The sequence below is a fragment of the Columba livia genome, chromosome 3, assembly GCF_036013475.1.
Source record: "Columba livia isolate bColLiv1 breed racing homer chromosome 3, bColLiv1.pat.W.v2, whole genome shotgun sequence".
Classification (NCBI taxonomy): domain Eukaryota; kingdom Metazoa; phylum Chordata; class Aves; order Columbiformes; family Columbidae; genus Columba; species Columba livia.
Window position 1 is genome coordinate 72,174,850 of NC_088604.1, and position 25,566 is coordinate 72,200,415.

Sequence of the window (25,566 nt, forward strand, 5' to 3'; positions counted from 1 at the left end):
ACCTGAACTTCACTTGGGAAAAAACATTCTCTTGTCTCAAAGGCACTTCACATACTTTGGAGAACTCTGTTTTCCAAAATACAATAATACTACACAGACTCTAAAGGAAAAAGCAGAATTTAAGTGTTTGATTGCAGAAGCAAGAAACACTACCTACATGTAAAAGTGTTCCATGTATTGGACATGGAGTATTTTCAGAACTGCTTGTGTATTCCAGAGGCAACAATGCTCCTCAGAGTGGTTCATGGTTATCAGTAATAAGCAGCAATTACCTTTAGCAGGATTGCATATGCCTCAAAGAAAATCTCTTGTCCAGAACATTTCAAATGTTTACTTCTGCTGAGAAATCCAAAAGTGCTTTCACAAAGAATGTCAATCCATTTCTAAAATATTTTACAGTTTGCCAAGTCTGTGTTCAGAAATCATGTTTCAGATTAAAAAAAAAAAAAAAGATAACTTGATGTCACCATTTGATTGCAAGGTGACAATAAACCATGTCAGATGCTTTGTTAACCCTCTCCCCTTTCTTCTCTTTCTTCCCCTTTCAGCCCCCCTCCCACTAAGGAAAGGCAATAGGAGGCCAAAGAGAGGCAAAGAGAGAGAGGAGACTTGCAAGTTGGAAAAAGTTAAAAATGTTTTACTAATGCTACTAATAAAATAGAGAAAATAATATAAAATATACAAAACCAATCTCAAAATTGCAGGACAGGCACCTGGAAGTCCTGAGTTGGACTCTGCAGCAGATCGAAACTGGATTTAAGGGTTCAGGGTCTGTCACTAGGCCTCAGATCACAGGGACAGCAGACAGGGTCAGCTCCCCAGATGCCAGCCATAGTTGAAGAGAGAATGAGACCCTCGTGATCGCCCACTTTTATATGGTGTTATGACTGACATGGATGAGTTGGAATACTCAGTTAGTCAGTTTTAGTCACCTTTTCAGTTCGCCCCTCCTTGCTTACAGGCACGTGAACCAGCGACCTTGGATTCCATTGATATATCTACCAAAACAAGTATCCAACTTCAGAAAACGGCAGTTGCTAAGAAGAACTGAGCTGAAAGAAAATGTCACTAAAAGAGAAACTGGTCTTGTTTTTAGCAAAGCCAGGACACTTGAACATCAGCTTTTACAAAGCAATGTATTTGAAGTTCTCTTTATTTCTCCTCTCAACTCTGAGATTTCAGATTATTCTCAGGCAACTTTTCTCAGGGTTCCCCTGCTACTACAAAGATTAGATGTTTATCATTTCTCTTTTTAAGAGAAAATGGAGATTCCCACAAAATTAATTGATTCATAGTTGAGATTTGGATAAAAACTACCTAATTCAACCAGGATATCAATAAAATAAGGTGTTAGTGTACTAGTTGTATCAGAGCAATACCATAAACTGCATTCTAAATCCAGTTTTTGAGTTGTTCTGCTTCATTGTGACACCTATTTTTCATGTCCCTGTGCATATTTTGCAAGCATTTTCCTTATTTCCAAGCTTTCTTTGAATTCTGTTTTCTGAAATCCATTATGTTTTCAGAAATTTATAAACAAAGATTCTGAAATGGCTTTAGGGATATGAACTTCAGAGGAATAAGACCACCATGACAACACAGATCTGAGTGAACAATATTTTTTTATATATTCTCTGTATTTTGGTATGCACCTTCAGCATGAGAGATTCAGAATTTTCTGATTCATCAATATTTAGTGAAAAATATTGTGGTTTTCCCAAAACAGCATCTCATGTGCCAGTAAATTGCCGTTCTAAGCCGATAAGGATAAATTGATTGCACTCAAAAAGGTTATTGTCATACTGATGAGAGGCAAAATATATTTTTGTCATTCCCAAGGGTAGTTAACAATATTATTTCAACAGGCTTCCTATGAATTACACTTCTAAGAATATTTACTTAAAAAATATATTTGAATATTTTTAAGAACATCAAAACATTTTTATTCTATGAGATCAACTGAGGGTCTTTTGAAAGATGTTTTTCAAAACTGTCTTGATTTTCTGTCAAAAAACTCATGCTGAAAGCAAACCTCTTCCTTTGTACAATAATTGAATATGGACTAGTTATGGATAGTTGACAGCTGGTGTCTCACATATTTTGTTGCACACTGACCAATCCCGACCTGTTTTGATGACTGTTCTTGCATATGGAGTTACAAAAAGCCACTGGAACCCTGAAGTACAGAAATTTGAAGTTACCAAAACCCACCTGTTTCAGAGCATTTGTTGCTTTAGTATCTTTGATACAAAGCATCTGATTTTAAGCTGATGATACAGTAAACTTTTAATGTGTAATAAAAACCCTGTCAGGTACTTTGTAACACATTTATAGAATTATCACACTTAGATCATAATTGCTGGGTAATTTCTAATTACTATCTGATTTCTTAGCTGAAAATACAGCATCAGTCTGTGTAAAATAAAACTGACTCAGCAGTGATTAAATTGATGTTATTAACACTTAGCACTTACTTTTAATGTTTTAATAGCCTAATTAATTCAGCATCTGGAATTCTTGATAAAAGAAAAATTAAAAGCTTCCCATGTCAGAGGGTGTACATTGCATCCAATAGTTTCTGTTTTCTTTTTCCATTTTTATTTTGTTGAGTATGTTGACCCAAGGAAAGGAGGGCTGTCTATTGAATGCCACAAGAGGTGAGAGTTAGGACCTCTAAATTCACAGGAAATTCATGAACAAGTAAAATAGTGCAAACATAAGATTCTTCTTGTGCTTCAGTGTAAACATCTGTAAAATGGGTATGATCTCAAAGTGCTGCTAGGCTTCGATCAACATTTTGTTTGGCAATCAGTCAGAACTTTTACAGAGTTCCAGGAGTGTATGTATGTCAGTGAAACATCATTTTCATAAAGTTAAGAGTTCATATCATGCTTTGCTTTAATAGTACACCAAGATTTGTGTTCCTATGGGAAATAATTACTTTTGGAAATCCCATGTTTGAGGAAGAATTGGACATTCAGGACTGGACTTCTGCAGAATTACAATAGTATCTGTAAGTCTTACAGTTCTGCATAGTCATACTTGCCTTAATATCAGCAGTTAAGTATCTGGTCTCCAAATGAGACAAAGGAGGTGCTTAAGTTACCTGAGAAGCCTGTCTTGTAGGCATGCTTTGAGCAAATCTAATGCCTAGCTGCAACGTTAACATAAAAACACAGCAGGCATAGTCATTTTAATTTGTTTTGCTTGCAGCTTTATTTCTGGCTTGTTTGGTGTTGGCTTGGCCAAGAAGACCAACAGCATCCTGGCTTGTATGAGAAACAGTGTGGCCAGCAGGATGAGGAAAGTGATTGTGCCACTGTACTTGGCACTGCTGAGGCCATGCCTTGAGTCCTGAGTTCAGTTTTGGGCCCCTCACTACGAGAAAGACATTGAGGTGCTGTAGAGAGTTCAGAGAAGGCCAACAAAGCTGGTGAGGGGCCTGAAGCACAAGTCTGATGAGGAGCAGCTGTGGGAACTGGGGCTGTTTAGCCTGGAGAAAAGGAGGCTGAGGGGAGACCTTGTCACTGTCTACAACTACGTGAAAAGAAGTTGTAGCATGAAGGGTGTTGGTCTCTTCTCCCAAGTAGCAAGTGATAGACGAGAGGAAATGGCCTCAAGTTGTGCCAGGGGAAGTTTAGATTGGATATTAGGAAAAAATTCTTCATGGAAAGGGTTGTCAGGCATTGGAACAGGCTGCCCAGGGAAGTGGTTGAGCCACCATCCCTGAAGGTATGTAAAAGATGTGTAGATGTGTTGCTTAGGGACGTGGTTTAGTGGTGGACTTGGCAGTGCTAGGTTCATGGTTGGACTTAATGATCCTGAAGGTATTTTTTGACCTAAATGATTCTATGGGGTTTTTTTGTTTTGTTTTGGTGGGGGAGGGGGGGGCGGGGGGGGGTGGTTGGTTGCATTTGCAGGTTTTTGTTTTGTTTTGGTTGGGGGTTTTTGTTTGGTTGGTTTTTTTTTGTTGTTTTGGTTTGGGATTTTTGTTGTTGTATTGTTTTTTGTTTTGTTGTTGTTGTTTTAAATAAAATGCATGTACAGTTGTGCAAGCTAGAGCTAGAACCCATAGTTCTTAATTGCTATTTGACTGTGTAACTGCTAGGCACAGACTTTTGCTTAATCTATTATTTCTGCTTTGGGGAAGAGTTCCGAATTCTTTGCTGAACCTAACCAAGCTACAGCATGAAGGATGGTGTATAGAGGCATAGACTTATCTAGTAAAGTACTACCCACAGAAATCAGCTAGTTCAGCACATGCCCCACTTTGGTGGGATTACTTCTCCATAGGTTCACAAATCCCCAGATGTCTCTGATAAATGAGAAGTGCACCTTCCATTCTGCAGTTCTGATTAAAGCCCACAAGTTTTGGAAGAGTAGAATTTCAGATGTGCACCTACACTTCTCATTTATTTGCTGTAGGCAGCTCCCTGTGGACTTCTTCGTCACCTTTCTGAGGCTCCTGATTCAATTTGCAAAGAGCCAGGACAGCTACATTTCCTCTCTACATGTTAAGGCTTTCTTTGAATCTTTGAATCTTTGAATCTGCCTCTTACAAGTAATCTAGATGGCTAAAAATTTGACTGCTACCCTTCCAGTTAGGAGTTATTCCTTTCATGTTGGTAATTCTTTCTTATGGTTTTCACATAGTTGGTTTCCAAATACAGAGGGAGCGAGAAGTGATTTTTTCAGTTGGACTGGCACTGCCTGCTTAATTTATAACTACTTTCAGAGTACACATTAAATAATTCTGAGAAAATATTTGTTTTCTACATAATTCTTCTCTTTTAATGTATGTTTGCAAACAAATGTGCCGAAGTTTGAGGGTACATATGGCTTCAACTCATCACATTTATTAAGGTAGCATATTTTTTTACTTGAAATGTACGCCGAAAGTATGTGTTCATTTAATAATTCTAAATGGATTATGTTTGTTTATTGCAGATGTTTTAAATTTGTGTGCTCAATTAGGATTTCTGTTCTGAGAAGGCTATTTCTGCAAAAGTCAGTGAGAAGTTGTCAAAATTGCAGAAATTGGCTGCCCCTCACTTTCTGTTTTTCTGTCAAATAAATAAATAAACCCAAATAAACAGACAAACAGGTAATGGGGAGAGAGGATCTTGGGAAAGAGAGGGGGCACTTCTTGTCTGAATGGCATTTTTCCTTCTGGCATCTCTCTCCTGCCCTTAAGGAAAACAGATTAAAGCCTCATATAATGGAATGATACCAGTGGAAGCATAAATATTGCACTGTGATTAAACCACCAAAATACTCAGGTGATTAAAGTGCTTCAGGTTCTTCAGTTATTATTCTATTATATAATTTAATCTCATTTCAAGACATTGCTTTCCTCATAGTTTTTGAAGAATACTCTAGGCTACAAAGTTGATTTTGTGAGGCACATAGTTTTGGACTATTGATTCCTTTTTCTATATTGCACATCCATCATCCTCCTTTTTAGACACACCACCAACAATATGTATTCCTGCTGTAATATCATCTGGCCATCCCAATGCTGATGCAATTAGCACATTAATATCTCAGTTTCTTTGATAAGACTGTACTAACTGAGAGGTACCCTTTTGCCTTTTCTTATTTGGGAATTTGGTGAACTGGATTAGACACTTAGGCTCAGAGTATTTGAATACAAGTGTCTGCACCAAATACAGAAACTTCTGTTTCAGCTAAGGGTTATATTAAAAAAAAATCCTTAATATTACAACACATATAATTCATTACTTTATATAGCAATTTTATAAATATTTTACAGTAAATACTAAATTAACTTGGTTGAAGATTATGTTTAAAACATACTACTGGAACTAGTTCAACCAACTTCTGTATTTGCACTTGTTTATAAAAATGTATTTGGACAGGCACAGAACTACTTACAGTTTTTGGGTGGTTTGTTTTTTTGTTGTTTTTTTTTTTTTTTTTGTTTGTTTGTTTGTTTGTTTGTTTTGTTTTTTTTTTTTAAGTACCTGTTTTTCCCTACAATTAGTCTTTCACAATACTTATTGTTAGAGTTTTGATTTAGTTCACCCAAGTCAATGTCTCATCTGTCTCAACTAACGTGAACAACATATATCAGTTTCCTTGGCTGAGGAACACATGACAATTAAAGTGTTACCAGTTGATACTGTCTGCCTTTGATTCTACATTTCAGTTATCAGAAACTCATTTAGAGCTGGATTACATAGGAAAGGTCTTTGGCCAATATACAGAGTAAAGGTTGTCAAATGGTGTAGTACCTCATGTGCCACTGCAAAGTGCCTTTTTTACTTTCATAATGCTGGACATAATGTTCACGTTCTCTGAGGCAGAAGCAGATGCATTTCTGTTGTATTTGTATGGTGCTATCAATGACGAATTCGTGATCCAAGGTCCCTGACTAGGATTCTTAAATATAAATTCTTAAAATATCAATTATGTGGCATTGAACTGAGCTAGGGTTTGTGACTTGGAATTAAATGTAAATGTAGTTTTGTATTATATAATACCCCATATGTTTCTATTTGTACATTAAAACATAGGTATTACAAACAATGATGATCAATTTATTCCTTGATCTACTTTAAGTGAACAGAAATTCTAACTACACATAAATATTCAGATTTTTTCTATAAAACAATTAGAACACACATGCTAACAGATAACCAAGGAATGAAACTGCATCCATAAAATGGAAATTTTTATTCAAAGAGTTTTCTCCTTCAGCAAACCTCACCTTTGTGTCTGTTTTTCAACCGTCTTTTTTTAAAAATTCAAACGTTTTTCCCCATGTTTCATTCATTTCCTAATCCCATTGTGCTTTATGTCAGCCTTATAGAAGACTTGACTGCTGTCTCGATTTCTTGAGCCAAGTCTGAGGATAAAAAATTATTTCAGTTTTCCTGTTTTACTATTATTGTCAGTGTGTATGTGTAAGAAAGAAGATTCCTTCAGCAAATGTCACCAAAAGAAGTTAAATATATTTTAAGAATTAACTTTTCCTCCTCAACCAAAGCAAACTGGTGGGGGAAGGGCAATTACAGAGAAGAGAAAGTTTTTTCAGATCTCTATCCAGTACAGCATAGTCTTCAGCTACGTTTAATAAACCTAATCTTCACACTCTGGGAAGTGTTATGCAAGAAAGGAGTAGAAATCTCTCTTGAAACTAAGAAAGAAGATTACCTAGCCTTTTAATTGTAGAGGAACTTCTTGAAATTACTGTAATTAAGCAATATTTCTATAGTTTCTTCTGAGGATGGTTTTCTCCTACAGTTGTGTTGCAGTGTGTCACTCTTGTTATCAGTTTGGTGTTCCAAATGTCCGTCTCTTCATTGTCATTTTCTCAGAAGCTGTCCATCTATGTGTGCTGTGATTTGATAAGCAAAGCAAATATACTTTTCAGTCCTGTTAGCTTGAGTGAGTGAGCACCAGAGGAATGAAAAGAACCAAGACCTATGCAAACACACGTGAATGTCTTTATGTGTCTGTATTTTGGATTAATGAGAACTGTACACTAACAAAAAGCTACACTGACAAACACAGGAGTGCAATGTTAAATGCTGATCTGTACTTTAAACTGTAGATTTTATATTGTATTCCTGACTAGCAATGGAAAGAGACAGAAGGTATTCAGAAAGGCTGGATACATGAAACTGAGTTTCATCTTTGGAGAAACCTATCTGTCTCCACTGACTGCAGTGAGAGCATGCAGAGGTTAACCTTACTAGGAGCAAAGTTAGCTTTGGTGAATAAACTGTCCTTGCATTAGATTTCAGAGATAAGAAGACTGTCCCAGTAGATTCCTCTGTTGTCACAAGGCTGCCAGTTGCAAATTAAGGCCAAATATTGGAATGGTCATAACGAGCAAATCCTCATAGATGACCAGGATTACATACTGAGGAAAATAAATACAAGACAAAATGATAGTTTGAGTTGCAGGCTTTGTAATAAAAACATTGTGTGGTGTGTTAAGTGAGCAGCAGCACAAATAATTACAGTAGTTATTATGAAAATGCAGTTTCCTGGAGGCAGTAGGGACATGCTCCTTGGCCCCCAGAATCTGTTGTTGAAAGATCTTAAATTGGTTGTGTAAAACAAACTCCCCCACACCTTATTTATCCACCTACTAGTAATGCACTTTGATGAAACCAAATCTGAATGTGAATGATTTTGCTGCTTTGGAATACTTCTTCTAATGTTCTTTGAATTGGTGTAAACATTTGTTATAGGGAGACTACGGTGTCACAGACCCCTGCAAGGAAGAGTCACATGTCCAGCAAACTTAAACGATCAGAAGTGACTGGCATGCACATACTTTATTGTGAAAAGGAAAACTGAGGACCTACCATCTGGAATATTGCACATGTAGGGTTGGAACCATAAAACAGAGTATTTTGGGTTTGGTTTTGCTTTTTAATGAAGGCAAATTTACCTTTTAAATATATCCTGTGATGAAATGTAATATAGTTCTCTTGCTCAGAATTTATTCAACAAAAATCATGCCATTTTACATGTTAATTTTGGGGGTTTCTTTATTTACTAACCCTATAATACTCACTAGAGAGTTTTGAATTGGGAGTGAACTGACCAAGTTCTAACTTTTGTAGATTTTTATTTCTTAGGCCTGAATGTATGCTGCTTGATCATTTACAAAATCACTGTATGTGATCTCTTACCATATTAGTTTACGTTATTTATAATTTATGGTTAAAGTTCCTTTCTGTTTTGCTGTTATCCATTATAGCTGTGTCTGTTCTTGTATCTTGTCTCAAATATTATTACAATTTTTGTCTTATTTTTTTCATTACAAATATATATTTTAAATCCATCAGTTTACATAAACATTTCATACATTGCACAAATACTGAACATAATTTATATGAACAATCAGTAACCTCTTAATTTTAAACACTCCAAAATGGTATGTTTCTTTGTGAACATTTTCAAGTGACACTTTTAACACTAACAAGATTAAGGAGAACTAAAAATGTTAACATCTACATTGCTGACATCATGATGGCTGTGTAATGTTAGTATGTGCTGATGTGCAAATCTAGTGGGATAGAAATACCCTAAACTAAGCACTGGTTTTGTGCCACTGCAGGTCACTTATTGTATGAACCTAGATCTGGTAAATCTATATTGCAATACAGACAGCAAAACATATCAATACTGCATAATATCACATATTATTTTATTTTAAGTGAAGTATTCAAAACAAAGTTTGCCTAGAACATAGTTGCTCTGAAATATATACTGTATATAACATCTATCCCATCATCTCTAGAGGGATTTGGGTTTTTGCAAGAATGATTTTGAGTTTTCCTAGAGAATATATTTTGTAAAATTATTAGTGAAAATCTGTCGCTCTAAGATCTTAGTATTAGAATCATGTTTTAACAACCTGGGGATGAGAAAATACTTAAAAGTCCAATGAATTCAAATGAGTGAGTTAGAACAAAGATTATTTTATTCTGCCTTCACTTAATAGAGAACTGATACAGCTTTACAAAGACAGATTTAGGCTGCTATCACTACCATTGTCTCATGTGCTTATGAAAGCAATAATAGAGACATTGTTGTTCCCAAAGAAGGATACATTAAATGCCTGTATCTAGGACAGGATTTTTTTAGGCAGCAATACAATGTTTATTGATATACACAATTTTATAAATAACAGTGAACTTAAATAACAATTCAGAGTATGAAACTGTATTTCTTGGGATTCTGTTTTTTAGATTTGAAGTACTGATAGTTGAGAGAGACTTGCTAGACCTCTTCTTCCTATTTTAATTTGTTTTAATGATTAGGAGGAGAATCTGAGATGCCTTTATGCTTTGCAAGTATTAACACTGCCTAGCCGGCATGCTACTTCAGTTCTGTCCCTGAGGGACTGGTATTTGACACATCACACCCTTGCTTTGTCCCTTCCCTACAAATGAAACAATTCTGCAACCTCTTTCTACCAAAGCCAGATATGGTGGGGTATGGTTGGATAGAGTGGAAATGTAGGTTAAAATTGACACAGACGGTTCCTTGGTTATTTCTGCCACCTTCACACTGGTGGGGATTCCTGGCACTCATAGGGGTTCTCCAGGGGTAGCAGCCAGGTCATTTTGCTGTTGATTTGCAAATCCCACAGTGCAACAGACTGGTAAAAGAAATCAAGACTCCCTGTCAATCTTAGTTGTTAAACAAACAATGGTCCTCAAATATCATCCTGTCTTTTAACTATCTGCATTCTATTTGGCAATTTAAAATGTTTGTTAAATGGCTGGAATATATGCAGATTCTTCATTGATTTGTTCTGTTTATGTGTTTGCATTAATTAGATAAAGAAATTCAGACTTAGCAAATACGATAAAAAAGTTACATTTCAAAATGTTTGAGGATTTTTTTTACTAGTAAAGCCAACTCTATTTCAGTTGAGAATCTGGATACTGCAATAAAAATTTACATCAAACCTTTTGTAATAGTTAATTTTGAAAAACAGTGGTCAGTTAACTTGCTGTGCTCTATGTTTATTTCTATATTTTTGTTATTTTTCTTTTGATCTAACAAAAGGACTTCTCTTTACTGCAGACAGACATACATTTGTTTTGCTTGCATGAGTTCCATCAGAGATATATAATACATTATTCAAGGGCAGGATTCTGCACACATTTACTCTCCCACAGTTAACATTTAGCAAGTTTTGTACAGTTCAATTGTTCACCAACATTATGAGAAAAAGGTCTCTTTTGCTGCATTATTTTGTGTAATTAGAATGGCATGTGATATGTTGTTTATGTAAAGGAGCCATTTAGAGGCCATGGGTCCAGTTCTCCCACTGTCATTGACACTGAAGCAATACTTTTTATAGTTATTGATCCCAAAGAAACAAATTGCCTGTGGGATTCAGAGGATTTCATGAAGTGAAGGCCTCCTCAAAATCTTAACAAGAGCAGAATCTGGTACAAATCAAAGCAGATGTGTTTAAATGCAGAAGCCCGTATTATCAGATGCAGTGACAGTTACTTTACCATAAATTAATTTATCTGAACACTAATTATATTAGATATGCATATATTAATTATACATTATGTTTATAATTCTATTATGCTGTATATATATTAATTATATATTATGTTTCCTTTTACATAACATTATCTTAATGGTGGAAAGTGGTTGTGAGTATACAACATTAATTCCTATCAATTAGACTTCTGTGTAATGTCTGTCCCTGACCAGGCCAGGAACAGACTGTACCTTTTCAACTGTACTTTGCTGGGCAGCAAATCTATTTAGCTGCTGCTATATCATCATTATATCAGTAAACTATGATTGTTTCTTTTTCACAGTAGGACTGCATGTGTTTTGAATACGTACAAAAGTAGTTTTGTGAATTCTTGCAAAATGGCAGGCAAGTTCTTCGATGGTTTCGGCTCTCTTTCTAGGTAACTTTCTGGCCTCAGGAAATTTTATATAATTTACCACTGGATCACTTAATTGCCCTTCTTTCAAGATGAGAGTTCCCTTGGAAGTAATCTCTTCCACAAATTTGTTTTCACTGTGGGTTGTGGAAGTTTCAAATACTACCAGAGACTGGGAATTCTCTTAAAATCTGACAGATATTGGGGATTGAGATGCAATCTTTAGCAGTTGAGTGACTATATATGTGATGAAATACCATTATAAAAATCAAGAGTTCCTTGCAGAACATGTATGAAGTGTACAAATTCCAAATATTAAATACTATAAATTACAGGAAAAAGTACAGTGATCCTTATTGATCCATAGCACAACAGTTATTGTTAAGCATAATTTAGCCTTCAGAGAGGTCGTAATTTAATTTTAATACCTTAATCAGTATGGAATTTATTTTAATTTTTAAAAATGTCATAAATGGCAGCATTATTGAAGGGAAAATATTTGTTAAGGGACTGTTTTATTAGACAAAAATGACCTTTAAGTTGCTGTGCAGAAAATAAAAAACTATTTTCAGTAGTAGAGTCTTCCATTTCAAAAGTAACAGTCTCATTTCATGTCCATCTCTTTTCAGATTTTTTTAAACTTTTTTCTAATACATTACTCTGGTCTCAAGAAAAGAACAGAGATTGATTGCAATGGAGAATTACGTTTCATTTTATCTTTGCTTAGATATAATGTACTTCTCACCTATTTCTAGAAGCATAACTAGAAACATATTTTTTATGCCAAAATTGTGTGCGTGACATGGAAGTGTGTAAATTTAGTTTAACTTAGATGTTTTCTATTCTTCCACTTAGTTTTCATCAGTATTTTTTCTCTTTCACTCCTGAGGACTTGCAGCTAAATACTCAAGTTGTTAATTGCAGACTTTTTCTCCTTCCTTCTATGAGGAAAACATTATAAAATCCAGATTTTCTTCTTCAGATATGAGAACACATAAAATACCTGAGACATTTTATAAATCTTTGTTAAAACTCAAAAAATCATTACTCTTTATGTTGTTTCTATAAGCAATGTAGTTTTCTAAACATTATGGAATTTCACTTACTGAAAAATTTTAGTTGAAAGGCCTCTGGTTCAGTTTAAATAGCAGCATTGTTCCAGAGTAGAATAATACATTAAGTTTAGGGGATTTTTTTCTTTTTACTTCACAACTGTTTGAGTCACTGTTTAAGCTCTAGTGCTGCTTGCAATGTCATCCAGGAGGCAATATGACAAACAATTCCCTACTGTTCTGTAATAAACTCAGTTTCTTATTTATACATCCTTAGTACTGTTTGATTTTGCTTTATATGTTTGCCATTTTATTAGGAAATGTTTATGTAGCAATCAAAAAAAATGTAGTAAATTGCTATTTATGTTGGGCAAAAACGTATGTTTAAGAATATTTCTAATTTGTATATTTTTATATATTTATTTCTTTATTTACAGAAACATCTAAACACATGTAAACCAATCCTAAAAATATTATCTACATGTCTGTATTCTTTAGCTATTGTTAATTTATCTTTTCCAATGCTTTTAATTGTGATGTGTGAAATTTAAAAATATGCTGCAGCAACACTGAAAGATGAATTATAATGGTACTTTGGCCTTAAGTAAAGAAATATTTTTGTGTGTTTTTTCTAACATTTATTTGAGATTTTAAATGTTTAGTCAAATGACAAACTGTTTCCACCACTTTACATACCTGTACTTTCTTCTGTACATGATTAACAGCACAGTGTTTAAGCACTGCCCTACTAGTTGTGTGTGTCTGACAGTAGGAAAAGATCCAAAACTGGTTTTGTGGACATCATTTGTATGTATGTATACGTGTGTGTATATCCACGTACACACACATATATTAATGCACATGTAAACATGCTATCCTGCTCTTCTGGAAGAAATTTCTTACTTTTAGCTTGTAAAAGTATTGTAAAACTTGCTTATTTGGAGTCTGTGCCATATCTATTTTGAAAAGAACATGTTGATGCCACTTGAGGAGTAGAAAAGGTGGTACTACAGTGTTGCTTCTGGGCTAGGGAGAGTTTTCCACATGCTGGAGCTGATGGGGTCAAAAACACTGGGACAAAAACATCTGTAATTTCTTGTGTTCATATAGCCATCTCCTGCTGTAAGCAGATCGCAAAAATGAGAATAAATTTATATATGATAACGTATTTATTACATGAGAATCTCTCTGTCTTATAGATCATTGACAGCAGTGGAGTATGTTGTGCATCTTAAAGACCAGATACTTGAGTCATCAAGGTGACTGTTTTTTCAAAGTGCTATTTTTTCACCATATACTGCATATTTGAACAGAAGAATTATACCTTTCAAGAACAATATCCCCCATAACACACCTACCCTCAAATCTAGCTGTTACACATTAGTATTTCTGGGTTTCTGCATTTCTTATGTGTCTTATGTTTTCTTACTTTGGTAAATTATATCTTTACAAATTCGTATCTACCGGTAGTTTCAGATTTTAGCAGAGAATTCTAGGATTACCTACTGCAGAGATTATTAAAAGTTTTATACATAAAGGGAAATTGCCACAGAAACCAGTTTTTTCACTCTTACAGTGTCTTTCAGACATCCAAAGCCATTATTAATTGACCTTGGCAGCTTCATTAAAAAGAGACAGAACAACTTTCATGTGTGTGTCAGTACAGATGGTGATAGCCCCAGAACTGTTGCTTCAAGCCAGAGATCACAAGCTATTTGAAAATGAGCGTATCTCTCTATATACTTCCTACTGATCATGGTCCATTAACAGCAGTAAGTTCCAGTGGGAGAGAGGGCTAGTCAAGAACTCTGCTTGGCTGCTTTAGGGCAGAGCCTGTGTTATGCAGTTTACTCCACTAATTATATACTCTTGATGAGCTCATTAGAGGACAATAAAGGAAAATGAAAACAGTTTGCAATATGTGTGGTCAAATTAGCCACACAGAGAAATGCTGTTAAATGCCGTTTAGAAAGTGTCCATTTAAAAAAATGTAGACACTCATGTATGTACACTGCAATGATGCCTAAACAAATTTTCTTTAATGTGTTTATTTTTTAAATTGGGAGTTGGACCGTGTTTCTATCTGATTAGAATGAAAAGGAAAGATTGAAATGAGTCGGGCAATGGGATCCCTACTGCCATATACTTCATGGAAGCTGTTAATCATGCATGTTGGAGTTGGTGGTCCATTCGCAACATTTTCATTTTTAACAAAAGTTAAGGCTGAAATGATATCTTCATTGAAGAAAGTGACTATTCTTAAATCGAGAGACTCCACTTAAGACTACCCATGTAAGACTATCCTATATGCACTTAAGTGAAAAAAAACTGTACTTAACTGCAGTTTTGAATCAACTTGAACTGATTAATGGTAATTTGAAGGAAAAAAACATTTTAAGTATTTATTTAATGAACATTGTGTGTATGAATATATGCACAATTTCGCATACAAAATACTAGCATGGATAGAATCTGACAGTGGTATGTAAGTTTGTAGATTTTATTGACCTTGAAATTGCAAAGGCTTTTTCTTCTCTGCATATTTACAAAAGTTACTGCAATTTACAAATGGGGAAAATGCAATAGAGATAGAGCTGTTTTATTGGCTGCAGACAAATCATCAAGATGATGTTACAAAAGACAAATGAAGGACCTTCTCTCAATCTGCTTAGAAGTTGGTGTAGTTGCACATGTCATTGTTCCTCGCCCTGAGTCAGCCAAATAACTCAAAGTTTACAAGTCTTTAAGTTAACCTGGTTCATTCTAATAGAATTTCATTAGGAAGTGATTCCGTGTGCATCATACTAGTAGACTTGATGGAGGGAATTACTTTCAGTGAGGGGTGGGTGTATAGTGGATATAATGGACAACTGAAGGTTGGCAGCCTATCCGTCAGGCTCAGTTTAACCAAAATGGAGTGTGCCATTCATGCATGAATTGCTCAGGATTACACTGTCACTGGCAAAACAGATTTCTGGTCCTTTGACCAACCAAATTAATTTCTTATAACAGTTTTCGGCAAAAATTTCCAAATGAGCCTAGATGTGCCTTGACCGTTGATGTTATAATCACCGTTTTCCTGAAACTTCCATTTTGTTTATTGTAGCTTTTTCCCACTAAAATAGTTTTCTCTCTCTTCTGTTTGGTCTGCTGTAATGAAACTCTTTGAGCATAAACCCAAAGCATAAGCTCAAAGCACAAGCTCAAATATCATACACCTATGGAGTGAATAGCAGGTTTTAAGTTTGGTATGTTTATTGATACAGGCCTGTTTCATTGAAGAAGTAACCTGGTAGTCCCCAGAAATGCTTTTTTTCTGCTAGTCTTTCTAAAACAATACAGTAATGTGAAAATTTGGGATTAACTTTTATCAAGAAATCTCATTCATCTTTTAGATTTGATCATTTTCTGACCACTTACCGTATTTGTAGCCATAACATTGACACTAGACTAATGCTCATAAAAACTACTTTTCAGTTTTCATGTAAGCTCTCTCTCTTGGTTTCCTCTTAGGACTGAAATTGGACCAACTGCCATTCTAGGAGAGATAATTCATTCAATTAAATGTAAAGAAGTACTGTTTATCATTTGTAAGTTGCCCAACTGTAAAACAGAAACCTCAGTAGGTGCTTTGGGGATTATAATTTGTTTTCATAATTTAAATCTATATTGAAAAATAGATCTTGAAATAAGTAAGATATTACACTGTTTTATTGTCATGAACACAGAATTATGTCAGTGGGAGAACACTGAATTACATGCAGGATGAAAACTGGTTGGATGCTTTAACCATTATTTAACCAGAAGCTGGGCTTGGTTTTGGAGGTTTTTTGCTGGTGGTGGGTTTTTTTGTTCCCCAAATGATTCAAACTAATTGTCTTTATTATTACTTCTAATGCCAAAAATTTCTCCAAAGCAAAAATAAACAGACAGGAAAAATAATGGTGAATGAACTATTGCCCTCCTATAAGTTGTGAACTCTCTCTTTCTGATCAATGCTATATAACGGTAACTCTGTTTATACAAACAAACAAAACCAAAATATAAGGCAACATACACAGATTGTATATTGTCAGAAGTATCACCATTTTGTATATTATATATACATTTTTATATACAATATCTAGACATCATCAGAACTTCTCTTATTTTCCATGGTGTTCTAAGAATTACTAAAACATAAATAGTGTAAAATTATTTTTAAATGGCTTGTGGATGCAAGTGATATAACTCATTGGTAAGTTCTAAATTTTATTTTTAATATAATGCACAGATATGATATTACATAGTTCACTTCAATAAAATTTAATATAATTTAATTTTAATTGCAACTATTATTACCATAAATTTAGCAAATATTAAATTCAAAGCAACAGACATTCTAGGGTATGCACTATTGTACAGTGTCAGGATGCACTGCAACAATTGGTGGAATAGTTAATCAGATAGTACATCCTTAAAAAAGGAAAGTCCAAATATTTCTTATTTCTCAAATCCAAATAACTGAACTTCCATTTGTAAGCTGGGAACAATAACTAGGAAAAGCTTCAAACTGTGAAATCACCATGTTTTTATTGCAAAGGGGTTTTTTACAAAAACATTTACAATTATGGATTATCAAGGGAAGTTGTCTCAGGTTTGCTCTGGGATAACTGGACCGTTTCTTCTTCTCCACTAATTACCCAAAGTTCTTTGAACCTTAACTGAGCCCTGCTCAAAAATCAGAAAATTAACTGCACAAAAAGCTTGAGAGCCTACATCTGTATGAAGAATGCAATGTATTCTTAAAAACACACCTGATTTGTTGCCCCTTTCCCATTCCTGCACTTGGTGCCTGCTCTGGGTGGCACTACAGTCCAACCAATTATTTTTTTGTGGTGGCTGGTTGTAACTGCAATGTCAGTGGACTTTGTGGACTTCTTTTGGTGATGCGTGTGGGAGTCAATAGAGGGAGAAGGAATAGGGCTGCTTCAGAGATTAACTACCAGGGAAAATGGCTGTCTTGTATGGCGTTCTTCAGTACTTGATTTCACTACATTTGTTCTGTCAATGTTCTCATAGCTTTGCTGCCCATCTCTTACAGCTTTAACATTTTCCTAAACTTACATCATAACATCCTTCCAAGGTCAGCAACTGGAGAACAAATGTCAGTCTGACCCAGTTCTCAATAAGGAAGGATTCCCACTGAATCTACCTTAAATGATGATTGGATCAGCCAAGAAGTTATATTTCCTTTTAATTAACTAAAGTGGTAGAGTTAGTCATCACAACAGAATCACAGGACTATGCATACAATTGGTGGCTCAGCTCTTCCTAACTGAAGGTCTACATGTGCTATTACAGGATATAATTCATCTTATCAGAGTGTAATCTGAACTATTCTCCAAATCAATAATAATTTTAAAAGAAAGAAGAATCCTTTTTGCCAGATTGCAGAGAACAACAGGTTCAATAATGAGATGATTAACTTTGCACTTCTTCCAAGAAAAAGAAGTTTGCTCTGTACTTGGACAAAACATTAAAGACTGGAGTTGTATTTACTCCAGATGAAAACTGAAGATTCCGTGAACCTTGATTCGATACTGTGGCCAAAGCCTTTCCATCTGTGCTGGAGTATAAGTGTCTGAAGCTGCTGTCTATCTGGCTGCTACCTTTTACAGTCCAGTTTTTGTATTCTAAGAACTACACTGTATATCTTAAGTTTTGAAATTCTTTGAGAGTTCTTTGAGACTGAGTCCACCAGTTCAAAGTATGCTAGAATTATGAATTACATTAGTTCGGAAAAATAATGATTTTCATTCTTAGCCATTAAATTCAACTGCTCTGTGATTATTTTGGTAACTAGAATAATGTTAGTAATAGTAAATTCAATTATTATTAAATTATTTTAAACCAATTATAAAAATTAATTGTTAGTGTTATTTTTAGTTTCTATTTCCACATAGTCTTGCCTCCTGAGTTGCAGTCAGAGTTTTGAATGCAAACAGGTCTCAGCAAATACCTAAAGTGAAATCATCAGCCTTTCCTCATCTGGAGTTAAAGACAGTACAGAAATCTTTTGAGGTTTATGTAGGTTTCATGGTGACCTGCAAAGTACCTGAGGTGCTTTGTAATGAATAAAAAATAAAGTGAATAAATAACACTAGCCAATCCCTGAGTTTTACTTGATGCAGATTCTAAATTCTGCTTTAGGTGACATAATGTAAACAGATGATTATGTACTAAGTGCTGTAATTTTTTAACACAAGCAGAAATCAATATTTTATATCAACTGAAATCATTGACTTCCATTGGAATGGAACTGAGCCTGGAGCATAAAAGATGGTATGAAAAAATATATCATATTAAGTGCGGTTAATCTTATCAAGCAAAATGATTAATGTACTCTGAACATTTAAAAAGTCAGTGCTTTCGTCACTTGTGAACTATTTGCAAAAAAAATAGAAAAGTAGAACACCAGAAAAGAACTCATAAATAAGGGGCCTAATTATAAAATCAGCAGGGAGCTGATCCTTCTTAACCTGAAAGTCTACTTGTTAAAGCACCCACCAAAACCTGGCAGGTGTGGATTCTAATTTCTCCCTGCACACAGAAAATAGATGTGAACTGTAATACGCTGTGTATATTCTAACAATGTTTTTTCAGGTTTATTTTTCCTCGGTTATCCCACCAATTACAACATACTTAAATATTTCTTAGTGCAAGGACTTGAGTTTCAATATTTTTTGATTTTTATTTAGACATTAGTAACCTATGTCTTATCTGCATTTAAATAGCTGATTTTAACAGATTTAACAGGAGTGGCTGAGAAAACACAAATTAAAGCATAAAACACAGGCTAATCCATAATGTGATGATCAGAGCAGTTTCAGTTGGAAGTAGGAAATGCAGATATAGGTCCTGTCAATCTGAGAAGAAAACCCAAATGTTTCAGTATGCTTGGTGATTGTCTATCCTTTTTCTAGGTACAGGAGAAGCTGCCACCATCTCTTACCAATTTGTGAGGTTGAAGGTCTAGGCCTTAGTTCCATCTTTTTCCTATAATTTAAAATGTTTAAGATGAAAATAATTTTCCCAATTTTTATTGCAATGACATTTTTTAAGAAGATCCAGGTGTGGTTTTTACCAAAACACAAGGTGAAAGGGAAGGTGATCTTTAATTATTTTTTTGGCAAGAAGAAGGAGAGTCAAAAGACCCAGTTTTCCTTTAGCTTTAAGGCAATTTTAAGTCTTACGTGACTTAGATTTTGTTTTACTTTGCAACATTGTCTAACCTTACTAATGTATATGCTATAATATATATGGCTATGAACATAAAAATAAATTGCTTTCTTTTTGCTGGTAAGGAAAAAATCTACAGGTTAAAAAGTTTGTTATTAATCCTGGTCATGCCAGGTAGAGATCCTGAGCTGTGTATCGGGGCTTGAAGCCAAATTTGTGCTGAACTTCTTATGGTCTATTTCAGGAGGCAGATAGACCTCCTTGCATATGGTCACAGTAACTTGTCTGACCTCCTATATGAATTTCAGTATTATGTACTAAAATGCCGTTTCTTCCATATGTATGTGGTTCACCTCCAGGCCCTGGGTTGACTGAAGAGAACCTCAGGAAACAGGCCACAGACCTTATTTGTCCAGGAGTTGCTTCTTATCTCTGACAATCAATTTCTGTTTTCATTTACTGAAATGTGGGCTAGGATACCTGACTCTATATCCCCAAAGTCTAGCGACTTTGGCCAGAAAGTCAAAGTATTTGTGTGAAATTCTGTCATCCCATTTTAACTTTATGACATCTACAAGTTCTATTTTGCTCATAAAACAAAAAAGGAATAAATATTAGAACTGAGAAGTTCCATTTTTTTTCATGTTCTAAGGCTATCACTTAAAACCGAGTGAGGGATTAATGAATTCAAAATTCTCACAATTCTAGCAAAGTCAGATTTCTCGGCCACTCTAGCAAAGGTATCCCTACCTCTATTATTTTAGAATATGTGGTAAAGCACAAATAGTAACAAGAGGTAAAATGCCATTCAAGGCTGAATCATGGTATTCTAGCAAGACTCCATCCTATGCCTTTCTGACATCTTGAGCTATTTTATTAAGTGTATTCTACGGTAAATATATTAATTTTATAAGAACGTTAACTACTACCTGTAGTATGCGTAGATGGCTTCTCATGGGGAAGGTGCAGGTAAACAAAATGGTTTAAAACTTTACCTGTATAGGAGCCCTTATTTTGCTTTCTCATATGTAGTATAGATTTTAAAAGCACACTCTTTATTGGCTTCCTTTACTTGGACACAAAGTCCAAATAGTAAACTCGTATTTCTTTTACATCAGACTGACAGTGTCTTGTAATTGTCATTAGTTTTCTGTAGATCACATAACATAGGATGGCATTAGTCATCATACTTGTACATGTTAATATAATGGTAGCACGCGTTCCAAACACAACAGTCTAAAGGTGATCGTAAAACTGAGACAAAGTGTATTAAATCTCCTAACCCATCCCCAGCTACTCTACAGTATGCTAGAGGCATAATCAAGAATAGTAATAAAATATTAATAGCTTTGGTTTTCATTTCTGAAATATAACATAGACTATGCAATGTTACTATTTATTAAATTTTCCCATGCGTTTTGTTTCTTAAAGTAAATAATTAATTTAGAGGTAGATAGGGCTTGCAAGGAAGAACAACTGCAGAGGTCTAGCTTAAAATGTGAAGACTTCCATGACTATAAAATAATTATAATGGCAGGAAATAAAAATGCTACTGCTATTTTTTTTATTGGACAAAAATAAATTTGAGAAATTATGTAGCTATTACTTGAGGTCAGACAAGCAGATTTAATTTTTTTTTTATACTGCTCCCTCAGTATATTAGCTAATGTAAAGTTCAAAAGCTTTGAAAAAAGTAATATAAGTAGGTTTTAAAGTGATCATACTTAATATCATCTGGTTGAAAATATTTAAGCAGAAAAGACATTACAGCATCTGAGTCACAGACTATGCAGAAAATGCATGCTTGAGCAACTCAGGAGGTTGAAAATGCTTAAAGAATTTCTACATTTATTGGAAACCTAAATTACATTGGCATATATATTATTTATAACAACACTGCTACTGTATCGTCTATAGTTATACAATGCAGCTGAGCATTTTGTTATTTGTGTAAACATGAACAATGAAGAGATTGTTTATTCCCAGAATGGGAGAGAAAAGTATTCTAATTACAGTTTGCATTGTTTTGCCTGTGGGCTCCCCAAGAGCCAGTCCCTGATGGGAAGCTGCTGCCTCACATTCAGTGATGCATGAACTCAGGCTCTTTGTTCTGCAACAGGAAAAAAAAGTATCTGTGCAGTGCCGTTTCTTGACTAATGCATGTAAAAGGTTATTGTACTTGATTCCTCTACATCTGCACAGAGCTGACACAGAATCTGTCCTTTTTTCTTTCCACTTCTGCATGTAACTATTGTTAGTTTCTTTCATCGCAAAAGACATAGTGAAAACAGGGTAGAATCATTATTTTATTTCTGTGGCAAAGACAGAATTATTTTGTAAATGTATATGTTCATATCTGAATAATTGCTTATATGTAAACTATGCAGAAGACATAGATGAAGAGGGAAGTAAGCTCATAATCACCTGTTCCTGTGAGTAAAATACATAAGCTAAACCAATGTCATGCAAATCTGTTTTCTAAAACATATTTGACAAAGTATTGAATTCATTTATGAGTATATAATAGATCACACTCATACTGAAGCATTCTTTTTTACTATTCTCTGAATAATTAAATCATATGGAAAAACGTCAGAAGGCAAAATAAAGTTTATTCCAGGCATATCTTCCCACAGAATGACATGTCATCCGAAAACAACACTAAGCATTTTATGCCATCTGTGTTGGCTGGGGATACATTCACAATGCATGTCAATGTGGAATATTCATTTTTAAGTTACACACAGTCAGCTTGTAGCAATAAGCACCTAAATAGAGTGATCTACAAAAACAGACAGCCAGCGATACTTGGTTCACTTTCATCCATTCCTTGAGCTTTGTTTTATCTTTGGGAGATGGAGCTTGTTCATCACACTGTCATTCACAGCTTTATACAAATAAAATGTTACTACAAAGCTTTGTTTCTGTACAGTAGTGAATAGATCTTTTTGAGATAAATTCTGAATACTAAATATTAACAGCACTTAAGTAAAATATTATTCTTCTTTAGAAGAGATGGTTTGTTATGTATTTTTAAATGTTTGTTTTTGAAAATATTAAGAGAATGTTCAGAAAGATACCATCATATCCCAGGGACTGTACCTAAAGCATTTCATAAATATAGGAAGTATTAGCTTCTAGTTGTGCATAACTGATAATCTTTGTATACCAGATCTCCGTGAGTGGTTTATAGAATCAAAGAATATATTGTTTCAGTCTGCACGTGTGCAAATTGCATCTCTCAAGTCACTCTCTCAAACAAGGCTACTGTGTAATCAACTCTTGTTACCTGCAATTACTACCAATGAAATTACAATAATTTGATGATTAATTTTTTTTTCTTAGCTTGTTAACAGTTAAGAAATGGCTTCACAACAAAGAAAACTGCAGATCAAAACAGTCTCGATTCTCCATTTTGTCCAAATAGAGCTTTGACACTTGTGACAAAGAACCTGCTAAGAGGTAGTTTGAAGCTTCCTCACTCAGAAAGGTCCGTCTTCAGCATAATGTAGAGAGCTGAAGAGGACAGAATATGATTCTGCTTAAGGGAGTTGCTTTTTGCCATCCTAAATCTGGAGTCCCAGCATGAGCTGGGACTAATGCCCCCTTACAGGCTGGGGATTCTTCTCTCACCCACCCTCTTTATTGTGCAATAATTTTCATTTATTAATTAGTTCAATTTTATTTTTCACTTAATCTTTGTTAAGCATTATTAGATTTTTAGTCACAATACATGGCTTGTGTAAAGTTTGCTGCATAATTTCACAGTAATGATGCAATAATTTCCATAGAACAATAGGAAAGGGTCAGAAAGCTACTGTGTACCACAGGAAAAGGGTATGCATTTTGATTATTAAGAAATGCTGTTTTCTTGTTATGGCATTAATCACTTATCTCCTGTTCCAAAATGCCAATAATCAATGCCAATGCACCTTAAAGGATGTTCAACTTTGAAACATTTAGGAAGCAGAATCTTGGATACTCAGAAGTATTCAGTCTCCTGAGGAAAAAAACAAAAAACCCACACCACAAAAACCACCACACACCAGGATATATTGGTTATGGCTAATTTCTACTGTAATTGAATTCATAACTAAAATTTGGTCTTCCCTCCTTTTCTTTAGTTAAATCTATCTAGAAAAACTCCTCTGTGCTTAGTAAATCTATTTTTTCTCAGTGATGGACTCTCAGCATATACATACTGTGTGTAATGTATGTGCTGATGTCTGAACAAGAACATTTAAAAATGTATTATGAACAGTTCCATCTGGTGGAATGAGCTGTCAAAATGACTTTTTCTTTTAATTAGAGTTGAGTGAAATTGTAAGAAATTATGATAGGCATTGTTTGTAGATAAATATATCTTCTATTAAAGTAGCTGATAAAATTGGAGAAAATATTTTCTGACATTCAAACTCCAGGTCCACTTGAGACTGTAACACATTCTAAAATTTTTGAAAATATTTCTTGTTCTAAACTGATTTGCTAAATTGTATCTGGCTTGAAGTTTCAGAGTTGATTTCCCAATAACTATATTTCATAAAGACTGGTCATTAGAATGCCATGAAATGTTTCTTCTTCCCAATAAATACTCTTGTATATGCAGTTTTGCAACACATTTTCTGAGTAAACAGTTTTTGCATGTAGCCAGTCTGCCCTCAGCAATAGCCTTAAAATCTGCTTTTTAGACCTTTGTACCTGTTTCAAGAAAATAAGTCATGAGTCTCTTCCGTCTGTGCCCTGCTATGAGCAAAATCTCCAGCCTGCTAGATTCCAGGTGGAGACAGAGCTATGCTACTGTTCTCTGTTGCTTGCAGATTGTTCAATAGAATAGAGTATATTCCAGACAAATTTAATCTCAAAATATGCAGTTATAATTGTGAAAAAGGCAAAAGTAAGATAAAATCAGTGGCAACATGATAAACTCCTGGTAGATCTCGGTCAGCAGTTTTCTTTGAAGCAGGATGCAAATGAACAGTCAGCTTTGTAAATTTGGTAAAAATAGAAAATATACGTCATATATCAAAACAAGAGAAATATTGACCAAAGTGCATTTTGATCTGAAATAACATTGCACAATTATTTTGTGCTGCTTTATTTAGCAGTTGTAGTAATGACCTCTGAAGATAAAACCCGCTCTGTTCGTGTTGGAGAAAATAAATCTAACTGATGATAGGTAACAGATTAGACAATTTAAAGTAATGTAGGCTAGGTCCAAAAAGATATACCTGTTTAGTTCAACTAGTTACTGGTTGTAGAAGACCTTCATTGCTTCATTCTCTAGTTAAATACTGTCCATATCCAGACAGCTAGTGGAAAACAGGTTGGTCCTGCTCTTAGCTCTGTAATAGCATGAAGAAGATTGTTTACAGCAATACAAATCACATACAATAGAAGTAACTAACACAGAAATATACTTAATCAGAAGCATTTATGCCTTTTTTTTTTTTTTTTTCTCCATTCTGTACTGTTGATTAGGCTCAGGAAGAGAAATTAATCTTCAGCCTTATAGAGCAAGTCCTGTATTCTTTAGTAACATCTGTCTTTCTCCCACATTAGTGTTTTTTAGATTGAAGGAAGCATTTGCACTTCTGAGTCACCAGTCAGTGGTGACAGTTTGCTCATGCCTCAGGATATTGAGTCCAATGGTTTCACGCGTATTAGTCATCTCATTTGCAAGATTCTGAACATATCCTCTTCGGGCTTACCTTCCTGCACAGATTTTTTACAGAAACTGTGTAACGAAAGGATAAATGAGATGCTATGGGAACCTATACTTGACAGCATATGAAAAGGAGTTAAAAAAATCTCATTTTCATTTGCAGATTTTGAGAGCAGTCCTTTTTTATTTCCTTAAAAAATCAGCTTGTTTGGTTTCAGTTTAAATT

At 34.7% G+C, this 25,566-nt stretch overlaps 1 protein-coding gene across 4 annotated transcripts in view; it reads left to right on the forward strand.

The window, feature by feature from the left end:
- The window catches only part of PACRG (parkin coregulated), a 232,957-nt gene that overhangs the window by 141,392 nt on the left and 65,999 nt on the right, over positions 1 to 25,566 (forward strand). Inside the window, exon 6 of one of the 4 annotated variants that reach the window (XM_065057581.1) lies at positions 8,223 to 13,619. The exons of the other annotated variants lie outside the window; for them this stretch is intronic. Within the exon in view, the coding sequence (XP_064913653.1) occupies positions 8,223 to 8,293 (71 nt within the window). The 3' untranslated portion in view covers positions 8,294 to 13,619. Of the gene's footprint in view, positions 1 to 8,222; positions 13,620 to 25,566 lie in introns of those variants that run through there. 4 annotated transcript variants of the gene reach the window in all.